Source organism: Apus apus, chromosome 5, assembly GCF_020740795.1.
Source record: "Apus apus isolate bApuApu2 chromosome 5, bApuApu2.pri.cur, whole genome shotgun sequence".
Lineage (NCBI taxonomy): Eukaryota > Metazoa > Chordata > Aves > Apodiformes > Apodidae > Apus > Apus apus.
The window spans coordinates 61,451,569-61,471,660 of record NC_067286.1 but is presented as its reverse complement, the minus strand read 5'-3'; the positions used below and the strand labels follow the sequence as shown (position 1 = coordinate 61,471,660).

The following is a 20,092-nucleotide window of genomic DNA, read 5'->3' as shown; positions in this document are numbered from 1 at the left end:
TTCAGATAGAATCACAGACTGGTTTGGTTTGGAAGAGTTGGAAGAGACCTTAAAGATCATCTAGTTCAAACTCCCCTGCATGGGCAGGGACATCTCCCAGCAGCCCAGGTTGCTCCAAGCCCCATCCAACCTGCCCTTCAACACTGTCAGGGATGGGGCAGCCACAGCTTCTCTGGGCAGCCTGGGCCAGGGTCTCACCAACTTCACAGCAAAGAATTTCTTCCTCAGATCTCATCTCAATCTCCCCTCTTTCAGCTTGAGACCATTATCCCTTGTCCTATCACTCCATATCCTGGTCAAAATTCCCTCCCCATCTTTCCTGTAGCCCCTCAGGTACCAGAAGGTGCTCTAAGGTTTCCCCAGAGCCTTCTCTTCTCCAGGCTGAACAACTTGAAAAAAAAGGATAGGATTTCCAGCAGAAGGAATTGGAAGTCTCTGTGATTATAATTGTATTTGTTACTCCAGGAGTCCCTGTCCTGTGCTAACGAGCTGATTTGAAGATGTTTTACCTTTGGGAAGGTTTTAGAGTGACCAAGTGGAAAGCAACCAAGGGAGACAAGCAAGAGGTACGAGGAAGATTTCATGCCCTTTGTCAGCTCTGCAACTTCAGAGGTCAAATTGGTGCTGGGAATCAGGCAAGTCTTCTTGCAAAGGCTGGTGGTGGATTCTCTCTCTCCCTAGTGTAGCACCAGTCCCCCACGTACTCAGTTTGCCACATAAAAATAAGCTGCATCACTGGAATTCCAGTGAATCGTTTTATGTATGTGCTTGGATGAGTTACTGTTGTCCACAAAGATGATGCACCTTGACTGTGGTGGCCTTTATGGACCTACAAAGACAACCAGATAGTAACTAGGAGACCAGGGTGAAGTTCTGTCTCAGATAATTAATTATTTTAGAGACAAAAGCTGACAATTTTATTTAAAATACAGTTTAGGAGGGATGGATCTGCATGGATCTTTTTGATAGATCAGGCACTCTTCATATAACCATCTTTTTCAATGCACTAGGAAATGTCAGGATGCAACAGGGCAGTCCAGCCAAATTCCTGGTGGATTCAGCAGCCTTGACCATCACACTGCAAAGCTGGGGTGTGTGTCTGCAGAAGATGCTGGAGATCCCTCAGGTTCCACCACTCACTGTGCAGGATTGAACCCTGAAGAGAGAAGGCAAGTGAAGAAACACCAGCTGTTTAGAAGATGAACCATAAAACTGGAGGTTGGTACAGAAGAAAGTAAATGTATTTTGGTGTCCAGAGCAGGGGAGGAGAGGAAATAAAATTTTTAAAAAGAGTAAAAAAAAAGAATTTTAGAAATGCCAGAATATTTATTTTAGAGATTTCCTGAATGAACCATTTTACCTTGCATTTTGAACTGGGTTTTTTGTGGTTTAGAAAAGGATGTAAGGTTAAAACCAGAAAGTTAAATGGAAAGGTTGAGCAACCCAGAAGTAAAAGAAACATTTCATCTCAGCTGGAACTTATTATTTGGGGTTGTCCCAGAATATTTTTCAGCTTCTTCTTGGGTTGTTGGTTTGTTGTTTTTTTTTGCCAGCCTCCTTCTCCTCCATCTACATTTACTTCATTGTTGCTCAGTCCAAGCCATTTCTTCCACAGATGTTTTGGTTCAGCCACATAGCCCAGACAGTCATTGTTCACTCCACACCAGTGACCTCCTCATTTCCAGCTGTCCTTTCCACTGCACCCTCCTCCCAGAAATGCCACTAACTGCCAACATCGTGTCTCTACCTTCAATCCATCCATCTGGAAGGTTTTCAGCTCCACCAAGGCTGGAGCTTTCTTCTTCAGCGTGTCCCTCCCACCCCACCACTAGAAGTCCTTATCAAAGAAGTCATCAAAGAGAGAAAATCTCTCTGTCTTGGTTCTCACAAGCCTACGCTTGTGGTAAATCTTCTCTTCCCTTTCCCACTCCTCAGAGCCGGTGCTGGAGGTGTCCCAGAACAGATCCCGTGTCCGTGGCTCCCTGCAGAACCACAGGTCAACCTTGCTGCTCCTGCCTGGAGAGACTTCAGCCCCGTCGTGTTGCCTGGAGAGTCCTCTGCCCCACGTGTTTCCTTGGGGAGAGAAAGAAACAAAAAATAATCATGATTTTGCAGAGCTGTGTGCCCAGTCCCCTTGGGTTTAGCTGGAAATGGCTATGGGCAGCTAGGGACATCTAAAGAAGATCCTGAAAGATCCCTGTAACACCAGACCAGGCTGGGCAGGGTCAAGTATAAGATACTCAGGATTATATTTGGTGGAATTATGGAGCCTGGCAAGAGGCAGTAGGGTTTTATTCCCAGTCAGAAGAGAGCTGAGGTGAAGCAACACAAGGGAAGAGGAGCAGCCAAGTCTGTTCCCCTTTCTCCTGGTGAAAGTTCACTGGCAGACAAATATTTCACTGGTTTAAGCATTTTGACCCTTGGTGACACTTCTCCAGCCTGTGCCAAGTGTGTGATGTGCACGCTGTGGCAAACAAAGTGGAACAGGGCTTGTGCCTCAGGGGTGTTGGCACCAAGAGACAACTGAGATCAGCTGCCATTTCCCCTTCACCGGGGACAGTGAGGTCACCTTGTGTGCCCTGGCATCTCCAAACCCCCAACTGCTCACCCAGCCCATGTCAACCAGTGCCCCAAAGCTTAGATCAGAGTCACAGCCAAATCCAAAACCCTCCAGATTTGTGCTATCTCCATTCCTGCTGCTCACCCATCCTTGAGGAATCATAGAATCATGGAATCATTTAGGTTGGAGAGGACCTTTAAGAACCTGGAGTCCAACCACAAACCTAACACAGCCAAATTCCACAACTAAACCATCTTCCTAAGCTCCACATTTACAGGTGTTTTAAAACTAAGAGCCCCTGTGCAGTGGTTGCTGGCATGGCTGGGACACAGACCATGCCCTGCTCCCTCCTGTCCTACAGTGTGGGCTGGGCCAGGACAATGAGCCCAGAACTGGCTGAGAGCTCTCTCCACTGAATGAACCCCACCTGGTGTGTTTTCATGGCAGATGTTGAGAGATAACACAGAGCCATGCCTAGAAATGTTCTAACTGGGAATATCCCACCTTACTAACACAGCACCCAGAGGGATGCAAATCCACAATGGACATTGCTTGGTTCTGGACATTGGGAAATGGTTTCCATTTAAAACTAAACCTAAAAAGTGAGTAACCTCAGTGACTGTAACATTTACCCCATGGTCATTTAAGGACAGCAGGAGCCCAGAGGCTACACCATGCAGATGTGAACACAACATATTGGAGGACCACACAGGGATGAAGCCAGGAACAAATCTCTGGCAGCTGTTGCTCAAGCACCTCATTTTACATTTATTCCTCCTGCTGAGCCCTGTCCCAACTTCCCTACATGCTCAAGGGTGCTCTGCCAGAGCAGACTTACAAGGCTCAGTGACCCAAAAGGTGTGTGGTACCCTCCTTCAGCTCTTCATGTGTGTCAAGGGGGAGAGACAAGGTGAATGTTCTCCCAAAAGACAGTCTCACAAGGTCCCTGGAAATAACCAGCAATCACAAATCATCCTGATTTCCCTGTTGCTGCAAGGGAACGTTGCACTTTGTACCTTCCAGTACCTGAAGGGGCTACAGGAAAGCTGGGAAGGGGCTTTTCGCAAAGGCACGGAGTGATAGGGTGAGAGGGAATGGTTTCAAACTGGAAGAGGGGAGATCTAGATTAAACATTAGGAAGAAATTCTTTGCTGTGAGGGTGGTGAGACACTGGAACAGGTTGCCCTGAGAAGCTGTGGCTGCCCCATCCCTGGAAGTGTTCAGGGCCGTGTTGGAAGGGGCTTGGAGCAACCTGGTCTAGTGGAACCAGGTTGGGGGGGGGTTGAAACTACATGATCTTTAAGGTCCCTTCCTACCCAAACCATTCCCCCCTCATCCTGTCACTCCATTCCCTTGCAAAAAGTCCCTCTCCAACTCTACATGCCTGCCCTGGGCCATCCCAATGCTTTGCATGACAACAACATCTCACTTGTTTTCCCCCCTCAGTCCTTGAACTTGCACCGTGTCACAGCAGGAGATGGAGCAGTGTAAGCAGCTTCCATAGGGAGACTTCTCTGATGACATTGAAGAGGCTGATGAGTTTTACATCTCCTTGGAAAATTATTCTACTTACCATGGTCGTCTCCATGAAAACACTGATTGTGCTCAGCAGGGACCAGGTCTCGGCTCTTGGCGCTGTCGCCTCTCTGGAGAGTGTCAAGGACGTTCTTTGGGCTGGATTCCTTGAGTTTTTGTTTATTGATTTTTGCCTCCCTGTGGAGATTTCGCTTCAGCTCTGCCTGGGTTTGCAAACAAGTCATGAACAACAGCAGCAGAGGAGCAAACACGTCCTAACAGCTCAGCGCGGCGCGGCGTTAGGGGGTTGGCACTGAAAATAATGAGCCAGTCGAGTAGTTTAACCAGGGCAAATGGTATTTGCCAAGCTGGGTATGTGATGGAACATGACCTGGACAGAGATTTTTTTGGTTTCTCCATGGGCCGTGGCCAAATGAGGGCAAATCATTGCAAAGATCAGAAGTAATTAGTGATCGCAGAGCCCCCGGGGATGCTTGCGACCTCGCCTCTGCCTGAGCAGCCAGCAAAGCTTAATTTGCTCTTCCCACCAACAGGCTTTAAGCCTCCTGGTCCATAGGAGAGACACCCAGCATGGGCAGACCCCCCACCCAAGAGGGGAAGCCCCATCCTCTCCCCAAACCCTCCTCAGTGTTACCTCTCGGCGCCTACGGGTCAAATCCAGCATCTGCAGCTTGTGCAAGTGCTGCCGCCTGCCTGGGGGGTGTCTCAGGCTTTGCCCCCTCTTCTCCACAGCCTATGAGGTGTTTAAAAACATAAATAAATACACCTGCGTTTCCTGAAAGAGAAAGGAAGAGCCACCAGCAAACCCACACCCGGCCCCTGGGGCGCTCCCCAGATCAAGGCAGGGAGCATCTCCCTGCGTAGCCAACTTGCAGCAATTAATCCCAGATTTCCACTGGGTTTGCAGTTTATCTCACAGCTCTGGGGCATGAGGGGGAAAAAAAAGCCTTCATTAAAACAATCTATACATGCTTCTGCCTCCCGAGGTGTTACTGGTTTGAGTTGGGTGTCCAAGATCATCTGGTGATCTGAACGGAGGAACCACTTTGGCATGTTTGGGGATGTTTATGACACAATCTTCTCCCTGCCAGCTGCACATGATGGGGTTCAAGTTGCTCAGCCATTTAAAAAAGGGAGCCTCCAAAATATTTAGCCTCAAAAATATGTAAGGTCCTGGCTCAGCAGCCCTGTCTCATCCAAGGAACTGTCATGCTGCAGGTTCAGAGGTTTTCCTCTTATTTTGTATCCTTTCACCCACCCTCTGGAGTTTCAGCTGGATCCAGGGCTTAGCCAGGAACAGAAGCACTGCTGGTGTAAAACCAGCTTCTGCTCCTTGGCTCTTTGAGGTGCCTGAACTGTGAGGGAAAGGAGCCTGAAGTCAGCAACAACCTGTGCACAGGGCTCAACTCATGAGCTTACCTTCATCCTTGGGCTTGCAGCCACTGCTTGTTGACTCCAGGGCTTTGCAGGAGGGACTTCTTGCAGAGGGGCAGCAGGTTCAAGCCACTACAAGTCCAATATTTATAATACTCAGCTTTTTTTTTTTTTTTCCCCCACACAATCATAAAACCTGATATAAAACTACCTTCACATTTTTCCAGCTCCAATTCTGGCCTGACTGCTTGGGATACAGGAAGGAGATGGCCATCTCTAGCAGGGAGATGAACATCTCTTGAGGTGCTTTGAGAGTGGTTAAAACTGGGGGAATATCCTGCATTAGAGTCAAAGCAGCAAGACCCCAGTTTGACATGAGTTTCATCCCTGCAGATGTTTCTCTTTGAGCCTCAACAGTGCTCAAGACTTCAGCCAAGACCAGAGTGAAGACAAAGCCCAGCCCAGATTGCTTCAGGTTGAAGCTGAAGCATGGACAGGTATCATCCCCTACCATCAGTCTCCTAGCAGGTCGTGCAAGGGCAGATCCCAGATATCTGAAACCCAGAGCACTATTCCCTGCATCCCACCAGCCTCCTTTGTCTGGGCCTGAGTATGATCTTTCTCTGCAGGACTGTGCATGGTACAAAGTGCCTTTCTGAGTGGCTAATGGAAGTGGACAGAGACTTTCTTTACAGATTGCTTTGACCATGGGTTTTTATCTTAGGGACCTTAAATTATACCAAGCTACAAGATGATACTGGGTCATTTCATGGTTTGGTATTTCCTGTGTCCCCTTCTAGGATAGGAACTCAGTCCAGCTTCCATAAAAATAGGGGGAATATCATCAAGGACTTAATCAGTAGGACTTACGTTTGAGATGGAACATCATTAACCTCTTGAATATGAACAAGAGTGTTCTCTAAGAAAGGGGAAGAAAAAAGAAAGTTGTCCAGAGAAGGACAATGGAGCTGCTGGTGAAGAGTCTGGAGCACAAGTGTGAGGAGGAGCAGCTGAGGGAGCTGCAGGTGTCCATCCTGGAGACAAGGAGGTGAGGGGAGACCTGCTGGCTCTGCAGCTGCCTGGGAGGAGGTTGGAGCCAGGGGGGTCGGGCTCTGCTCCCAAGGAACAAATGATAGAAATAGAGGAAATGGCCTCAGGTTGTGCCAGGGGAGGTTTAGATTGGATCTTGGGAACAATTTCTTCCCCAAAGGGCTGTCAGGCCCTGGCCCAGGCTGCCCAGGGCAGGGGTGGAGTCCCCATCCCTGGAGGGGTTTCCAAGCTCTGTAGATGTGGTGCTGAGGGACATGGGGCAGTGGTGGCCTTGGCAGGGCTGGGGGAATGGTTGGACTTGGTGATCTGAAAGGTCTTTTCCAACCAGAGTGATTTTTTGATTTTTTGATTCTAAATGGTGAGAAGCCTCTGGCTGCATGGAACTGCTGCCAAAGCCTGAGCTGTAGTTTTGAAGCATCTTTTAAGTCAATGTAATAACACGGGAGAAAAAAATAGCAGCAGCATCATGTTGAGGACACAGCCCCCGTCAGCCCCAAATGCCAAATTCACGTGTCTCAGCATCCAAAAAACCCACAAAACGGAATATGAAGCTTCAAAACCAGCACTAGATGGCAGCATGTGACACCACAAACCATGGTCTGGGATGTGCATCCCTCCCAGAGGCCACCAAGGCGGCCAGCACGGGGTGGCTGAGGGCAGATTGAGTATCAGCTCATGTCACTGCACCCAGTAGGGAAGCCAAGTTCCAGGATTTCAGCTAAAGTTGTGTCACAGCCTGGAAAATTGACTCCTTTTCCTTCATCTCCCAGTAACCTCACAGGATTTTTGTCTGGAAATACTCCATGACCAAAAGCCCTTGAGAAGGCCACATCACCCTGCTCAGCTGTCTTTGAGAACATTCCTGCAGGGAAAAGGGCTTTTGTTGGTGCTGTTTAGACTCCCTAGCAGCAATGGCTGAAGCACAGGGTAGGATTAAGTGTTGTTGTCCTGCAATGAGTATTTTCAGTGCTTTAATAACGCATAAATACAGATGTAGTGGAAATAAGGTCAAAGATTAAAAATTACATGCTGGTAGGAGATTCTTAAATGAGGCTGCAGTTCCATGTGGCAGTTCACCAGGTGTAGCTGGGCTCATTCCAGGTGCTGCTGCCTCACACTCCCACCAAATCCAGGGACACCTTATTTGCCAGTTGGTGGCCACCTGCACTCTCTGAAGCCACCAGACTTGGCCAGAGCCAGAGCCTGGGCTTCAACTGCCCCTGTCTGGTGGCTCCTCTGTTATTTATTATATTAAAAAGACCTTAATCACAGCAAGGAAGGCTTGAGCCAAGGTTTGCTGTTGTGGGACACGTGCAGAATGCTTGTCACCAAGTTTTGGGAGAGTGGAGATGCTTGAGAGTAGCACAGGGAGGCAAGATGTTCACCCAAGGATTAATTAATTAATCAGTTACAAGGGGTTATATAGGTGGCTGGAAAGGAAGATGATCCATGGGAGCTGGTCCAAGCTACACCCAGTGCTGGGATGACCCAGAACCTATGGGAGAGCACGTGGCCAGCTCTTCCATGGGTTAAACAGCCAAGAACTGTCTTTGTCTCTGTCCCCAGCCATTGACTACTGAGGACTCCCTCCAGCTGCCTAATTAAGCTGCTGATTTGGCCCACACAGATGGGGTCTCTTATAAGGTCTCAGCAGCAAGAACATTGGCCCTTGATTACTAATTAACAGTCCTGCCTAAATGAGAGCAATGGGGGTTGGGGAAATTTCCAGAAGCTGGGCATTTCCATGAGCAGGATGCTCTGCTGTACCTGTTGTTGGAGGTGTCTGCTCAAGTTGTCCCCTTTCTCTGAGCCCTGTTTGCTCTCTGGTTTGGAGCCCCCACAACTGGGCCAAGCAGCAAAGAAATGCAGCTGAAAGCCTCAGCTCTGGGGCTCTGAAGGAGAAAGATCTGAGAAGCTACATGGGGGAGCAGCAGTTCTGGGGTATCCAGAGCAGGACTAAGCTTGGTGCTCCCTAGGGTCCTTCCCTGATCCTCTGTGGATGTAGAGAAGGAGGGAGAACTCCATCTTGGCCAAACACCCCCAGCTTTGCATCTTAACTATTGAACAGGTAAGAGATGGGAAGCTGGAAGATATTGCTGGCTGGTTTGGGAGGGTGTGAAGGAGCAATGATGATGCAGGTGGAGCACAGAAAGCAGTGAGCTCCTCTGGGCTTGGGTTTGAAATCACCTGGTTCTGGGCAAGAATTGTACAGCCCCAGAAATGCAGCTCCAGCTCAGCCCTGTGAGCATCTGGTGGCCTGAGCCTCACCCAGGCTTTGCATTGTCTAAAGGAACCAGTGCATGAAAATATCAGCACAGGAAATGCATGTAAAGGGCTTCTTGTCCCTCTTTTTATTTAAAAAAAGTGGTAACAACTCCAACCCTTATGTGGCATAGTGCACTAGTGGTGGTTCCTTTCCTCCCTTACAGTAAATTATGTGGGTATATTTTTGGAGCTTTAGTTAGGTTGTGATAGGTCTTGTGTGGGGAAGAACCTGATTGCCAGGTCAGGCATGTCCTGGATTTCAGGGCTTTGAGGGGAAAGGCTCTGGGAAAGGGATGGAAAGGTCATGGAGGAGTGAACAAGGGGTTTTTGTGGGTTTTAGGGAGGCTTTTTTTTTATATTTTGATGTGCAGGTGCGTGTGTGCACATGTACAGACAGTGCTGTGGAGGGGAGAAGGTGAAGATAACATGTAGGCACACAGCATGCACAGCAGTGCTTGAGATCTCCAGTAATGGCTCTGTCTGTTCACCAGCCCCTGCTGCAAAGCACCTCTGGCTGCCTTCCCTGCCCCTGAGCTGCTGCCAGAGCTTGGTGGGATATTTGGCTTGAAGAGCCAAACTCAGCCCCTGTGATACCAGTTGGATCCCTTCTGCCAAGGGCTCTGTCTTAGCATAGAATCATGGAATGGTTGGGGTTGGGAGGGACCTTCAAGATCGTCTAGTTCTAACCCCAGTGCCATGGGCAGGGACACCTCCCACCTAGACCAGGTTGCTCCAAGCCCCATCCAGCCTGGACATGAACGCTTCCAGGGAGGGGGCAGCCACAGCTTCCCTGGGCAATCCTGGCCCCATTAGCCCCATGGTGACACTGAGGTTTGGCTGCAGGCACCCAGACACCAAAAGGGAAATGAATCATCACACGAGAGGGGGCCTCATGGCCAGTGCTGGGACACGTGTCCTCGTTGGGTGTCTCCACAGCACATGAGGGCAGGCCAGTAAGGCATGACCCATGGAGTCAGACAGGAGGGTAAAGGCAGGGGCTTGCTGCAATGGTCCCTCTTTGGCTGTTCTTAGATGGTGAAGTCTTCACCCTTGTGCTGAAGAACCAAAAGTAACCTGTCTGTGGTCAATGTACCTGCTCTGCCCAAGGTATCAAGCTTGGGCTGGTGATAAAGACCATCTAGGGATTATAATCTGGAGATAGGACCCCCTACTGGCATTGCTGTAGGCTGTTTGTTTTCCCCACCATGGTGCCCATGTCAACGGGTCAATCAGGGCAACTCATAGGGAGCTTTTCAAACTTGTCTTACTTGAGGTCTTCGAGGTGGGTGCTGTTTAATGATGCTGGTTTCTCCCTTTTCCAGGACGGTGTTGAAAGGAAGGGGCCCTTAAAGATTAGAGAAGAAATGGATGAAGTTACTTTTAGGTGACCACCTACTGCTAGGCTGCACTCAGCAATAGTTTTCTGCCCTTGTTTTTTGGTTGGTGTGTCCTACTGCTGTCCTCTCACTGTACCCCAGCAACATGTGGTGGCAGTTATTCTATTAGCTGCAGAAATACAGTGAGGATGTACCTGGGCCTCTGGTTCCTAGCAACTGTCTGCCATGGACCTCTCCTACTTTCCTCTACAACCTCTCATGCATCCTATATATGACAATAGCCACCCTCCATGTCTCCTGTTGTCCCTCTGAACTTTTAAAATGGAAAGCAGGCAGCAGTTTGCATCTCTTCCTGCTGCTCAGTCCCTGAGACTTACTGTTATTTTTTGATGGAACTGAGAAACATCTCTGTTTCTTGATGGCATCAGGGCTGGGCTACAGCCTGCCAGTGAGTTCAAGAGTTAGTGGGTTATGGATAGAGGAGCAGTAGAATTAGACCCTCATCACGTGGAAATCAGCCCAAAATAAAGTGTTGTGCACCTCTTAGTTATTAAAGTGCTTTCACTGTGACCTGAATGTGACCTGAGCTCTGGTCCACTCTGCTTTGGTGCTCTCTGCTTCTTTCTTTTCTTGCACAAATAAATGCTTCAATGAGCAGGAAGTATTTATTTTACAAAAGAGCTTATCTGTCCCACCCGTTCTCCCAAAAAACTGTGTTGGTTCCTTCAGATGCCATTGGATATGTGGAGCTGAGCAAGGTGTTGCTGAGCAGCTCCTGCTCCCGTGTGGTGGGAGCCCCGAGGTGGCTGCAAGGGAGGAGAGCTGGGAATAAAGGGCAGGACTTTCATTATAGTTGATGTCAAATGTAATAGTTATATTAAGGAGAAAAATAATGATTTGGAGGTCACCTGATGGAGCACTTCAGTGGTCCCTTTCAATGAGCCCTGTGGAAGATTGCCAGGGCAGGGCTCTTGGAGAGCAGAGAGGAAGAAAGTGATGGAGAGAGGGAGGGCATGGGAGGAGATGGTGATTCCATTGGATAAATGATTGTTGGGCTCTGCTGAGCACCAGCAATGATTAACCACTGAGCCAACCTGTGGCTGCTCTGCACACGCAGGAAAGGGCCCCTGAAGTGATCATTTCCAGCTCAGGAGGCTCCTCTGGAGATGAACTTCAGCTGCTGGGGAGCACACACGGAAAAAGCAGCTCGTCATAGCAAAAGGGGGGTTGTGAAGTTATTGCCTCCATCTGCAGGACTAATTAGCACAGGAAGAATTTCTAAGGGGGGGAAAGTAAAATGTAAGGAGGTGGCTCAGGGTGCTGGGAATGTGGGACTCAGCACAGGCAAGGAGCTGGGGCTTGGGAGAAGCTTGTTCTGGCAAGATGTGTGGCTTTGAGGAAATTAGTTATCCCTTCTGAGATGATTAAGAAAAGAAATTATTCCCCCTCACTCTATCCATGCACGTGTCTTGCAGGAGGTTTGCACTTATTCTCTACAGGTGCAGGGTTGGGAGCCAACTGCTCACTGTGTCCAAACCTGCTGGGTCCTGGGGCAGGGAGGGATGGTCCCTGGCAGATCCACATGATGCTGGCAGGGAAGGACTGATGTCCCATCACACAGGAGGGACAACAGCCCACAGGGCCCAAGCTGAAGTTGTGTGAGTTTTTTTGGTTTTTGACCCTTGCACTTCAGCAGCAGCAGATCTTCCCTGCTGGAGGAAGCAGGATTTAACACAAAGCCAGGATGAACCCTCCTAAACCAAATAAAACCCATTCTCTTGGAGGCTTTGCTTATTTAGACAGCAGCTCAAGCTGATCCATTGCTCAAGTACCCTTGAGCATACTCTTCTTATTTCTGAAAATGAGAAGTACTAGCAAATTACTTGTATTGAATGGGGTTTTTTTATATAAAAGTACATATTTTACAAGCACTTGTTAAATACCCTGTGATGATAATTTTCCAAAACAGGAATATTTAGTTGTTCTTGCTGTCCTGAAGTGCTTGAAACCCTCTGTTGCACAGCCAGACCTGATCTGTATTCACCCTGGGACCTCTGGCTCCGGGAGCATCACTGCTGTTGTGCCAGAGGTTTATTTGCTCTCATCATCTCTTGGTGGATGATCCTGAAGGAAATTTCCAGCCCCTGGTGAAGCAGCAAGGGCTTAATGCTTCTCAGCATGTGTCAGAAATTCATTTTTGGAAATGGAAAAGAGGAGAGGAGGGTGCTTGGGCTGTAGAACCTCCTTCCTCTGCATTGACCTTTCTGAAACCGTGTTGGTGTTCCTGGGGGTTTCACCCTCCTCTCTCCTAAGGTGTTCCTGGGAAGCTGCTTGTCACCCTCTGGCTCATACAGAGCTTTGTCTCTGCTTCCAGATGGGTGCAAACCTCCTTCCTCACCTCCAGGGAGGGTTTGGAGTGGTTTGGGTTGTTGGAGTTTAAACCCTGCTGTGAAAAGCTGCAGGTGAGGGTGCAAGATGCTGTTTGTAGGAAAACCACCCCCAGCTGCACCTGCCTCTGCCTCTTGGCTCATGAAATAAACCGTGTGTGAGACACGGCTATAATTTGTTTCAGTGCTCCATTTTACCTGCTGAGCACGTTACCCAGAGTCTAATTTTAATTAAGCTAATGAGACTGTTATGGTCAGTGGTGGCACGTGAGCAGAACAGGTGTATAACCAGGAGTTATGGGGCTGCTGTTCCCAGCAGGACCATTGATAGGAGTCAGGGATCTGAGCTCTGCTGATTGAGATGCTTTCTGAGACAAGTTGTGGGGGAAGGAAGGAAGGAAGGAAGGAAGGAAGGAAGGAAGGAAGGAAGGAAGGAAGGAAGGAAGGAAGGAAGGAAGGAAGGAAGGAAGGAAGGAAGGAAGGAAGGAAGGAAGGAAGGAAGGAAGGAAGGAAGGAAGGAAGGAAGGAAGGTTTTCTCAAAGCTAAAATGGCCAAACCCACTGGTGCAGAACAGTGTGCACCCAGAGCTGCTCCCACAGCCCCAGCTGAAGCCCTGTGGGTCCCTCCCCTGTGCTTTGCCATGATTAGGTGATGATCCCCTTACCTGCAGAGGTTCTGCCATACCAGGTCTCACGGACAGGTGGAAGCTGCTGGGGACAGGTGGGGTTTCCCCACTCTGCCATGGTCTGTGGGTGCAGGTTGGGCTCTCCAGACATCCTGGGGAGCTGGTATGGAGCAGTGAGAGCAGGCAGGTCCTCCCTGGGGGGCATCGGTGCCACCTTGGTCACCTTGGGGTGTGCCTTGGAAGAGCTCAGGCCCATTTTCCAGAGCAGTGGCTTTGAAAAGAAAAGGAAAAGCCCCTCATGCGGGGGTCCATTCAGGAAGAATGGTGGAAGTGACTGTGGTTTTCTGGAGCTCCCTGCCAGCTGCTGAAGCTGCTTCCCACCAATGTACCCACACGTCCTTCCTGGCTCAGTTAAACATTGACCTGGTCCTGGCCATTCCCCCACGGGGATGGGAGGTGCCTGCTGCTGACAGAGGAGCAGAAAGCAGTTCAGAAAACCAGCACCAAGCTCTGGGCAAGCTTATTTTTTTTCACCTACAAGTGATTTTCAGCCAGGGGCACCACCTCAGCTGGCAGTTGGCTGACCTGGATGTACTTCTACAAGCAGTTGTTTTGCTAAACCTTCTATTTTTAGAAGGAAAATCAATCCCCAGAGCACCAGAAGGGTTAAAGTATCTCCCACTCTGCATGGTAGAAGCAGCCTGGGGACAGGGCCTGGCTGAGGAGCATCCTCTGCCCTTGCTCCTGCTGGCTAGTGGCATCGATGGGGGGGAAATGCAGCTTGAGCACAAAACCACCTGAAAACATCAGCCAATGTGCTTATGTTCTGCAGCAGGACTTGGACCAAATGCAGCAGGGTTGGTGCATAAGGGAGGGGTCTACATGTCTCCACGTGTTTTTTCCTTTCCATTCCCAAGGTGTATGAGGAGGACACGGTTTCCTCAGAGCTGTAGGGAGTCACTTACTCATTTCCAAGGTGGAGTGGTTTGAAAATATGTAGGGAGGGTTATTTATGCAAGAAGATGACTATTGCAGGGTGGGGGTTTTTGGCAGGAGTAGGGCTGCAAGAGGAGGATGGAGCATCTGTGGGCTCCACTGCCCAACACCTGGAAACCAAAGAGCATTGAGTGTGAAAGGGAGAGACTAAAATGACAGTAGAGCCAGCAGCAGCTCATCCCACTGGGATCCCAGGAGTGATCCTGTATAGGAAATGAAGCCTCTTGGCTTTTCCCTTGGGAGATGAGTGCTGGGAGGAGGGTTGTGCAGGGAAATGCAGGTCATGGAAGAGCCACACATCCAGCACTCGTGGCCAGTAAATCCATGGATAAACCACTCAGCTCCCCCTTGATGGGGAGGTTTTGAGCTGCAAAATGCCACTGGCCAGGGGTGGCACCTCCCAGAAGAAATGATTCATCCCTGGAGCAACCCAGCTGGTTCATGTTTTTGGCTGCAAAGCACCAACATCCCTCTTGACTTTGCTTTGCAACAGGTCACTAGGGAGCAGAGAAGTTTTGGTTTTTTCTTCTTTTCAAATGAACATATCAAATCAACACCTTGCTTCCTTCCTGAGCTTCTCAGCACTTCATACTTCTTTGTCCATTTATTTTCCCTTCCCCCTCCCCTGCTGAGAACAGGTCATTCCTGTTAAGCAGCTTGGGAAAACTGAATTCAGTGCAACAACGGGTGGCAGAGCAGTGGAAAACTCACATGGATGTTAAAGCTGGTGCCTATCGTGCTGTATCTGGGCATTTCACCTAGGTGTGGTGCTGTGGCCCTGGCCCTGATGAAGACCTTGCAGGGTCCTCCTGCTCCCCATGCCACCAAATCCCTGTCCTGCTGAGGTTTCTTTCAAAGCCATAAGGGTGTCCCCACCTGCTGCACGATGGCACCACAGCCCATCACACAGTGATTTGGGGAAGGAGATGGTGAAGGGACATGTACTTCAGGTTGATATTTCTCCAAGGTCTTCATCTCTGGGTGAAGAGATGCTCCTCTTTGCATGTGAAGGTGATGCAGTATCCTCCTGGCTGGTTCATGAGCGCTGGGTCCCACCTCCTCTGCTACACAGGCCCAGGGGTGTTAGCCTGGCAGCCACTGTCAGCTGAGGACCATTATCTCTCAGAATATCCCTAAAAAACTAGGTGTCTGTGCACTTTTGAGCTGCACTTTGATCTCTGCATGCCTTTACTTTGTAAAGCAAGGAGGGCCAAGGGCCTTGGGGGTTGGGTCAGAGGGGAGGAAGGCTTGCTGCAAAAAATGCCTTTCCTGGAGATCTCTGGGGCAAACAGAGAGCAAGTTTGGGGTTGACCTGAGTCCCAAGAGTTCCCAAGGATACTGGAAGAGACTGCCAAATGTTATTACTTGCAACTGCTCTGCCAAAATTACCCCTTTGCTCCTTGACCTGGGCTACCTAGACTGTGGCTGTGCAGGGTGTTGTGTGGATGCAGAAAAGGGAGCTGGGTGAGCTGTGCATGTGCAGTGGTGGAGATTGTGGTTATTTGCATTGTTTTGACCTGGTTAGCTCAAGATTGAGTGGTGACCTGTGCTAAACCCCTTGCTTAAACCCATGTTTAACACCAGCCAATGGTATCTGAAGGGGGAAGGATGGGTTGAGGTATGCCAGGGCTTCAGGCCAGCTTCATCACTGCCTTCCTGATGATGAGAAGCTCATCCTTTTCTTTAACTTGAGGGTTGCTTAATCTGTATTTAAGGTATTTTACCTGTATTTAAGGCTCAGTTTGAATCCCAAGCTCTGTGCCATAGAAACATGGGGCAGGAAGGAGCTTTAGTCCTGCACACTGCTGTTAGGGAGAGCATGTGGTCCTTCCAAGGAGAGTTGGAAGCTCTCTATCCCTTCCTCCAATTTCATTTATTCCTTGAAAACCCTCCACCAAATTCAGGTGGAACTTCTAAGTGACATTGATTTTGCCAGGATTGGATTTCCCAGCAAATATATTGTAGTCAAAATGAAAACATTGACCTCTAAATGTTCAGATGCCCTTCTTTTAAGATAGATACCAGGAAAAGCTCCAGGGGAGGGCAGTGCCATGACTTGGGGCTGGGCATTTTCCTGCAGAGGAGCAGAGTTTGTTGCTCATCTGTATGTGGAGCACAGGTGAATTAAGGGGGGGTCAGCACAGTCTAAGATCCAACAGCAACAGTCGATTGCCTTGAAACTTCTCTTTAAGAATGAGTTTTAAATTGCAATAATCACAGGGACAGGAGGAGATGGAAAGTGGGCAGCAGTGATTTTTGCAAAAATCGTGCCTGGACTTTCTGCAAATCTCCAGTGAGCAAAGCAGAAGAAACCATTAGGGTGTGACTAGGCTTGCTGTTCATTCTGCTTGCAGCATGTTCAGCTAGTGATAGCACAGAGCAGGGAAGAGGAAAATCATCCAGCACTGTCCCACGGGCTGCCATATGCACCGGTGTGACAAATAGAGCCTGTTGTTACAGAGCTGTGAAGTTGTTTCCTCCCTCTGCTGCTTGTCACTTGCATTAACAGGGAATGTTCATCTTGTCCCAGCCACGAGGACACGGGTGGTGCTGAGATAACATTGTCCATGGTGCCTGGTTGCTGAGCCCCCTGAGTGATTGTGTGTGGCTGGCAGTGGCTCCAGGGGGTTATTCCCAGCACGTTTTGTTTTCCTTCCAGAGAACTGGGCCCTGGAGTGAGGGACAATCTGATAATGCAGCTGCCAGATCAAAACTGGCATTTTCCTTGAGGTGCAAAATGAGATGGTGCAGCTGAAGTGAAGCCCTCATGTTGCTGGAGATGGTAGAAGGGCTCATCAGAGACACTCTCAGATGTAACCACATCTGATTGGTCACTTGACAGGTGTGATTATGGGTTTGCATTCCTCTGATGGATCATGAACATGGTCGTGCAAAATAGCCTCTTTTTATTGTCTGATTTCTTGGGCTTGATGGGTTTTCTCTGGCTGAAAGGCTGAGCTGAGCTGTAGGGAAAACAATTTCCTTCCTTGCTTCATAAGGAAGATAATGTGCAGCTAGAGCAGCAGGTGAAAGAGGGGACCCTAATGAATTGCTGAGCAGGATGAGAACCCCCAGAAAGCATCTGGCTTGGGTTGGGTCAGGTGATGTCTGTTAAGCCTGATGTGAAGTGGAAGGTGGCTGCTGGGCTCAGAGCTACGTGTCTTTTCTCCCTGTAGAAACACGAGGGTGATCACTGGTCCCTGGGGACAGGACATGCATGATGGCTGCTTGTAGAGAGTGACAGGCTGGCACTGTGACACACTGTGCCCCTGGCCATGCAACATCTCATCTAGGGGGAAACTGACTCAAACGTGGGTATTTCTCATTGTTTCCCTGCTGAATAACTCCACGAGGTTTCTTGATAGATCGAGTCTTGGGTCTGCAGATGCTGCTATGAGGCTGCTTGCCAAAATCTACTCAATGCATGCTTAAAGGAAATGTTTGGTTTTCCTACATGTTAAGTTTGGCAGGAACTAAAATTTGAGTAAAATATGTCTCCAAAACTATCTAGTAATGGAAATGAAGATATTGACTCCAAAATCAACTCGGAGGGGTGCCCATGCTGCCGTGTGCTATTTGCTCTCAGCTAGATTGTCCCATCAGTATCTCCTGTTTCATGTAATTAACTTTTCTAGAATCTTTTTAATGTCCAGCTCCTCTTGAAAACAGTAGATGAGAAGCTGAGTCCATCTTCCCAAATGCTAGAAGTGACTTTTAAAAGACTCTGTGTGTGTGTGTGCTCCAACCTTACACCTCTGGGTTTAGTGCAAAGAGGAGAGGGTTGGTTGGGTTGGTTTCTGCAGCTCTGTGATGAAAGAGCCCAAGTTTGGTTGGTTGTTGTTTTTTTAAGTCATAGAATCACAGAATCACCAAGGCTGGAAAAGACCTTCAGGATCATCAAGTCCAGCCTATGACCTAACACCACCACATCAACCAGACCATGGCACTGAGTGCCACATCCAGCCTTTCCTTGAACACCTCCAGGGACCATCACTCCACCACTTCCCTGGGAACACAGACAAGTATTCTGTTAGGTCTCCTGCTTACATGGAACAGTTTAGACATGAATGTTAAAAGATAAAAAACACCAAATAGAGTCCAATAAAAAGTTGCTCTTGATACTCCTGACATGAATTGCTTTGTTACCAGCAGTATTAAGGCATCATGGCCATGGGGGACACTCTGGCTGCCTGTCACCCTCCAGCACCATCACTGCCACCTCTGCCCCTGGGACCAGCGATGCCCCCAGGGCACTTCTCCAAACTGTGGGGCTCCCACAGGACCCCACATCCAGCAGTGCAGTACAAGGGGGTTCGTTAGGACTCACTGGTCAGGACATGCTCATGGAGAGGTGAGCTCGTGGTCAGATCTAAATCACAGCTTGGTGCTGGGTGGGCTCTTGCTGTTATTTTAGTAAGAAGCACAGTTGTTGCTATCATATAACTTGTGTTACTGATAGCAAAGACTTCCTTTCTTTCTTCCTTTCTGTAATAACTAGTATTTTTTTTTTTGTGGCAAAAGTACCCTCAGAAAAATTTTCTCTGCTGCCCATCAGACTTGCAACCAGCAGGCAGGCCAGTGGAGCTCAGAAATCGGTGATGCTTTGCAGTTGTTTCTGTTCTTCTTGAAGAAAAAAATGCTTGTCTATCTATCAAGTGCTCTCAATTAAAAGTAATCCTGCTTGGTTGATCCTAGGAATGCTGAGAAAGAAAACAGGCAGCCTAAATTACAGAGTGACAGGCTCAGCGAAAGAACTGGGTAAGTTGGTTGATTTGTTTTGGCTTTTGAAAGGCTTTTCTGTGGTAGAGGTTAAGAAAAAATATATTTGTTTGGCCCAAAGCTCTAGAAAATATGAACTGACATTTCCCAGCAACACTGGCAATCCAGGGTGTTCAGTCTGTCATGAGAGGCATGTTGTTCAGCAGGGAAGGCAGCTTTTCTGGGAGAGAAAGAGATAAATAAGGTTATTCTTGCTTTACTGAAGGCACCCAAAAACCCAGCACCACTGCTGGGAGGTTGGTGTTGAGAAGGGACACAGCTCAGAGTGGCTCTGGGAGGGGTGTGAGGCCAGCATTTGGAGCCTGGTGCCCTTCAGGGGGGTGAAGCTACAGGTGGTTTCTGGTTTATAGGACATTTGCAGCTACATGGTCACAGGCTGGAGCAGGCCATGGGTGTCATGAGTGGAGTTGGTTCTTTAGCAAAGGCCAAGGTGTGAAGCCAGCTTAAGGGTGCAGCAGCAGCCTGGAGTCAACTCAACTTGGTATCGCCACCATTTTCTCAGTTGCTCAGCATGGGTGAGAAGGACAGGTAGAATCCCTACAAATCTACCAATGAGCAAAACTAGTTTGAACTGTTTTAATTGGCAGCAGCTCACACAAACAGTTCTACATTCAGCAACGGATCCCTCTTTCTCTCTCTCTCTCCCAGCTGGACTGGGAGGCAGGCACCTGCCTGTTCCTTGCCCCAGCAATGTGCTGGGCATTGGGTGGGTTAGAACATCAGTACTGAGCTGTGGATTTCCACTGGCTCCAGGCACCATCTGTAATGGAGAGACAAGCTTTCAGTGCCGTGTCTCTGGGCTAACACTGCAGCATGGCCAGGTGATGTGTGAAACAGCCACCCCTGCATACCTCACAACAGTGTAACTTGATGAGAAATGAATGCTTTGCACATCACAGAGTATTTCTTCTGATCATCATTCCTAACATCAACGTGAACACCAGCTTCCTTCAGATATGAAGTCTCAGAAATGCTGGGAGAGGTTTGAAAGGGCTTTCCAAAACCACAGCCTCACCAAAAGGTCACTTTATTTTGAAGGTAAGTGGACATGCTCACTTTTGAGATTCAGCTGGAAACACCCAAGATTTGTAAGAATGGATCTGCTTTTGCCATGAAAAGGAGACAAATTATGCAGATTTGAACCACTATTTTAAACCCACCAGTTCAGTAAGACTTAGATGGC

At 48.8% G+C, this 20,092-nt stretch overlaps 1 protein-coding gene across 2 annotated transcripts; it reads right to left on the bottom strand.

Annotated features, from left to right (window-relative positions):
• Positions 1-866: 866 nt before the first annotated feature.
• On the bottom strand, positions 867-13,503 carry CCDC198 (coiled-coil domain containing 198). Of its 2 annotated transcripts, XR_007889809.1 has the most exons (7): positions 13,174-13,503; positions 10,054-10,130; positions 5,516-5,602; positions 4,731-4,829; positions 4,134-4,299; positions 1,748-2,073; positions 867-1,156 (listed from the first exon to the last, which is right to left on the bottom strand). XR_007889809.1 is itself a non-coding variant. In XM_051622679.1 (6 exons), exons 1-6 carry the CDS (start codon positions 13,388-13,390, stop codon positions 1,829-1,831), a joined length of 891 nt encoding a protein of 296 aa, XP_051478639.1. In that variant the 5' UTR covers positions 13,391-13,503; the 3' UTR covers positions 867-1,828. The 2 variants fall into 2 exon arrangements, 1 of the variants encoding a protein (XP_051478639.1); XM_051622679.1 differs by having other exon boundaries at positions 867-2,073.
• Between the last annotated feature and the right edge of the window lie 6,589 nt (positions 13,504-20,092).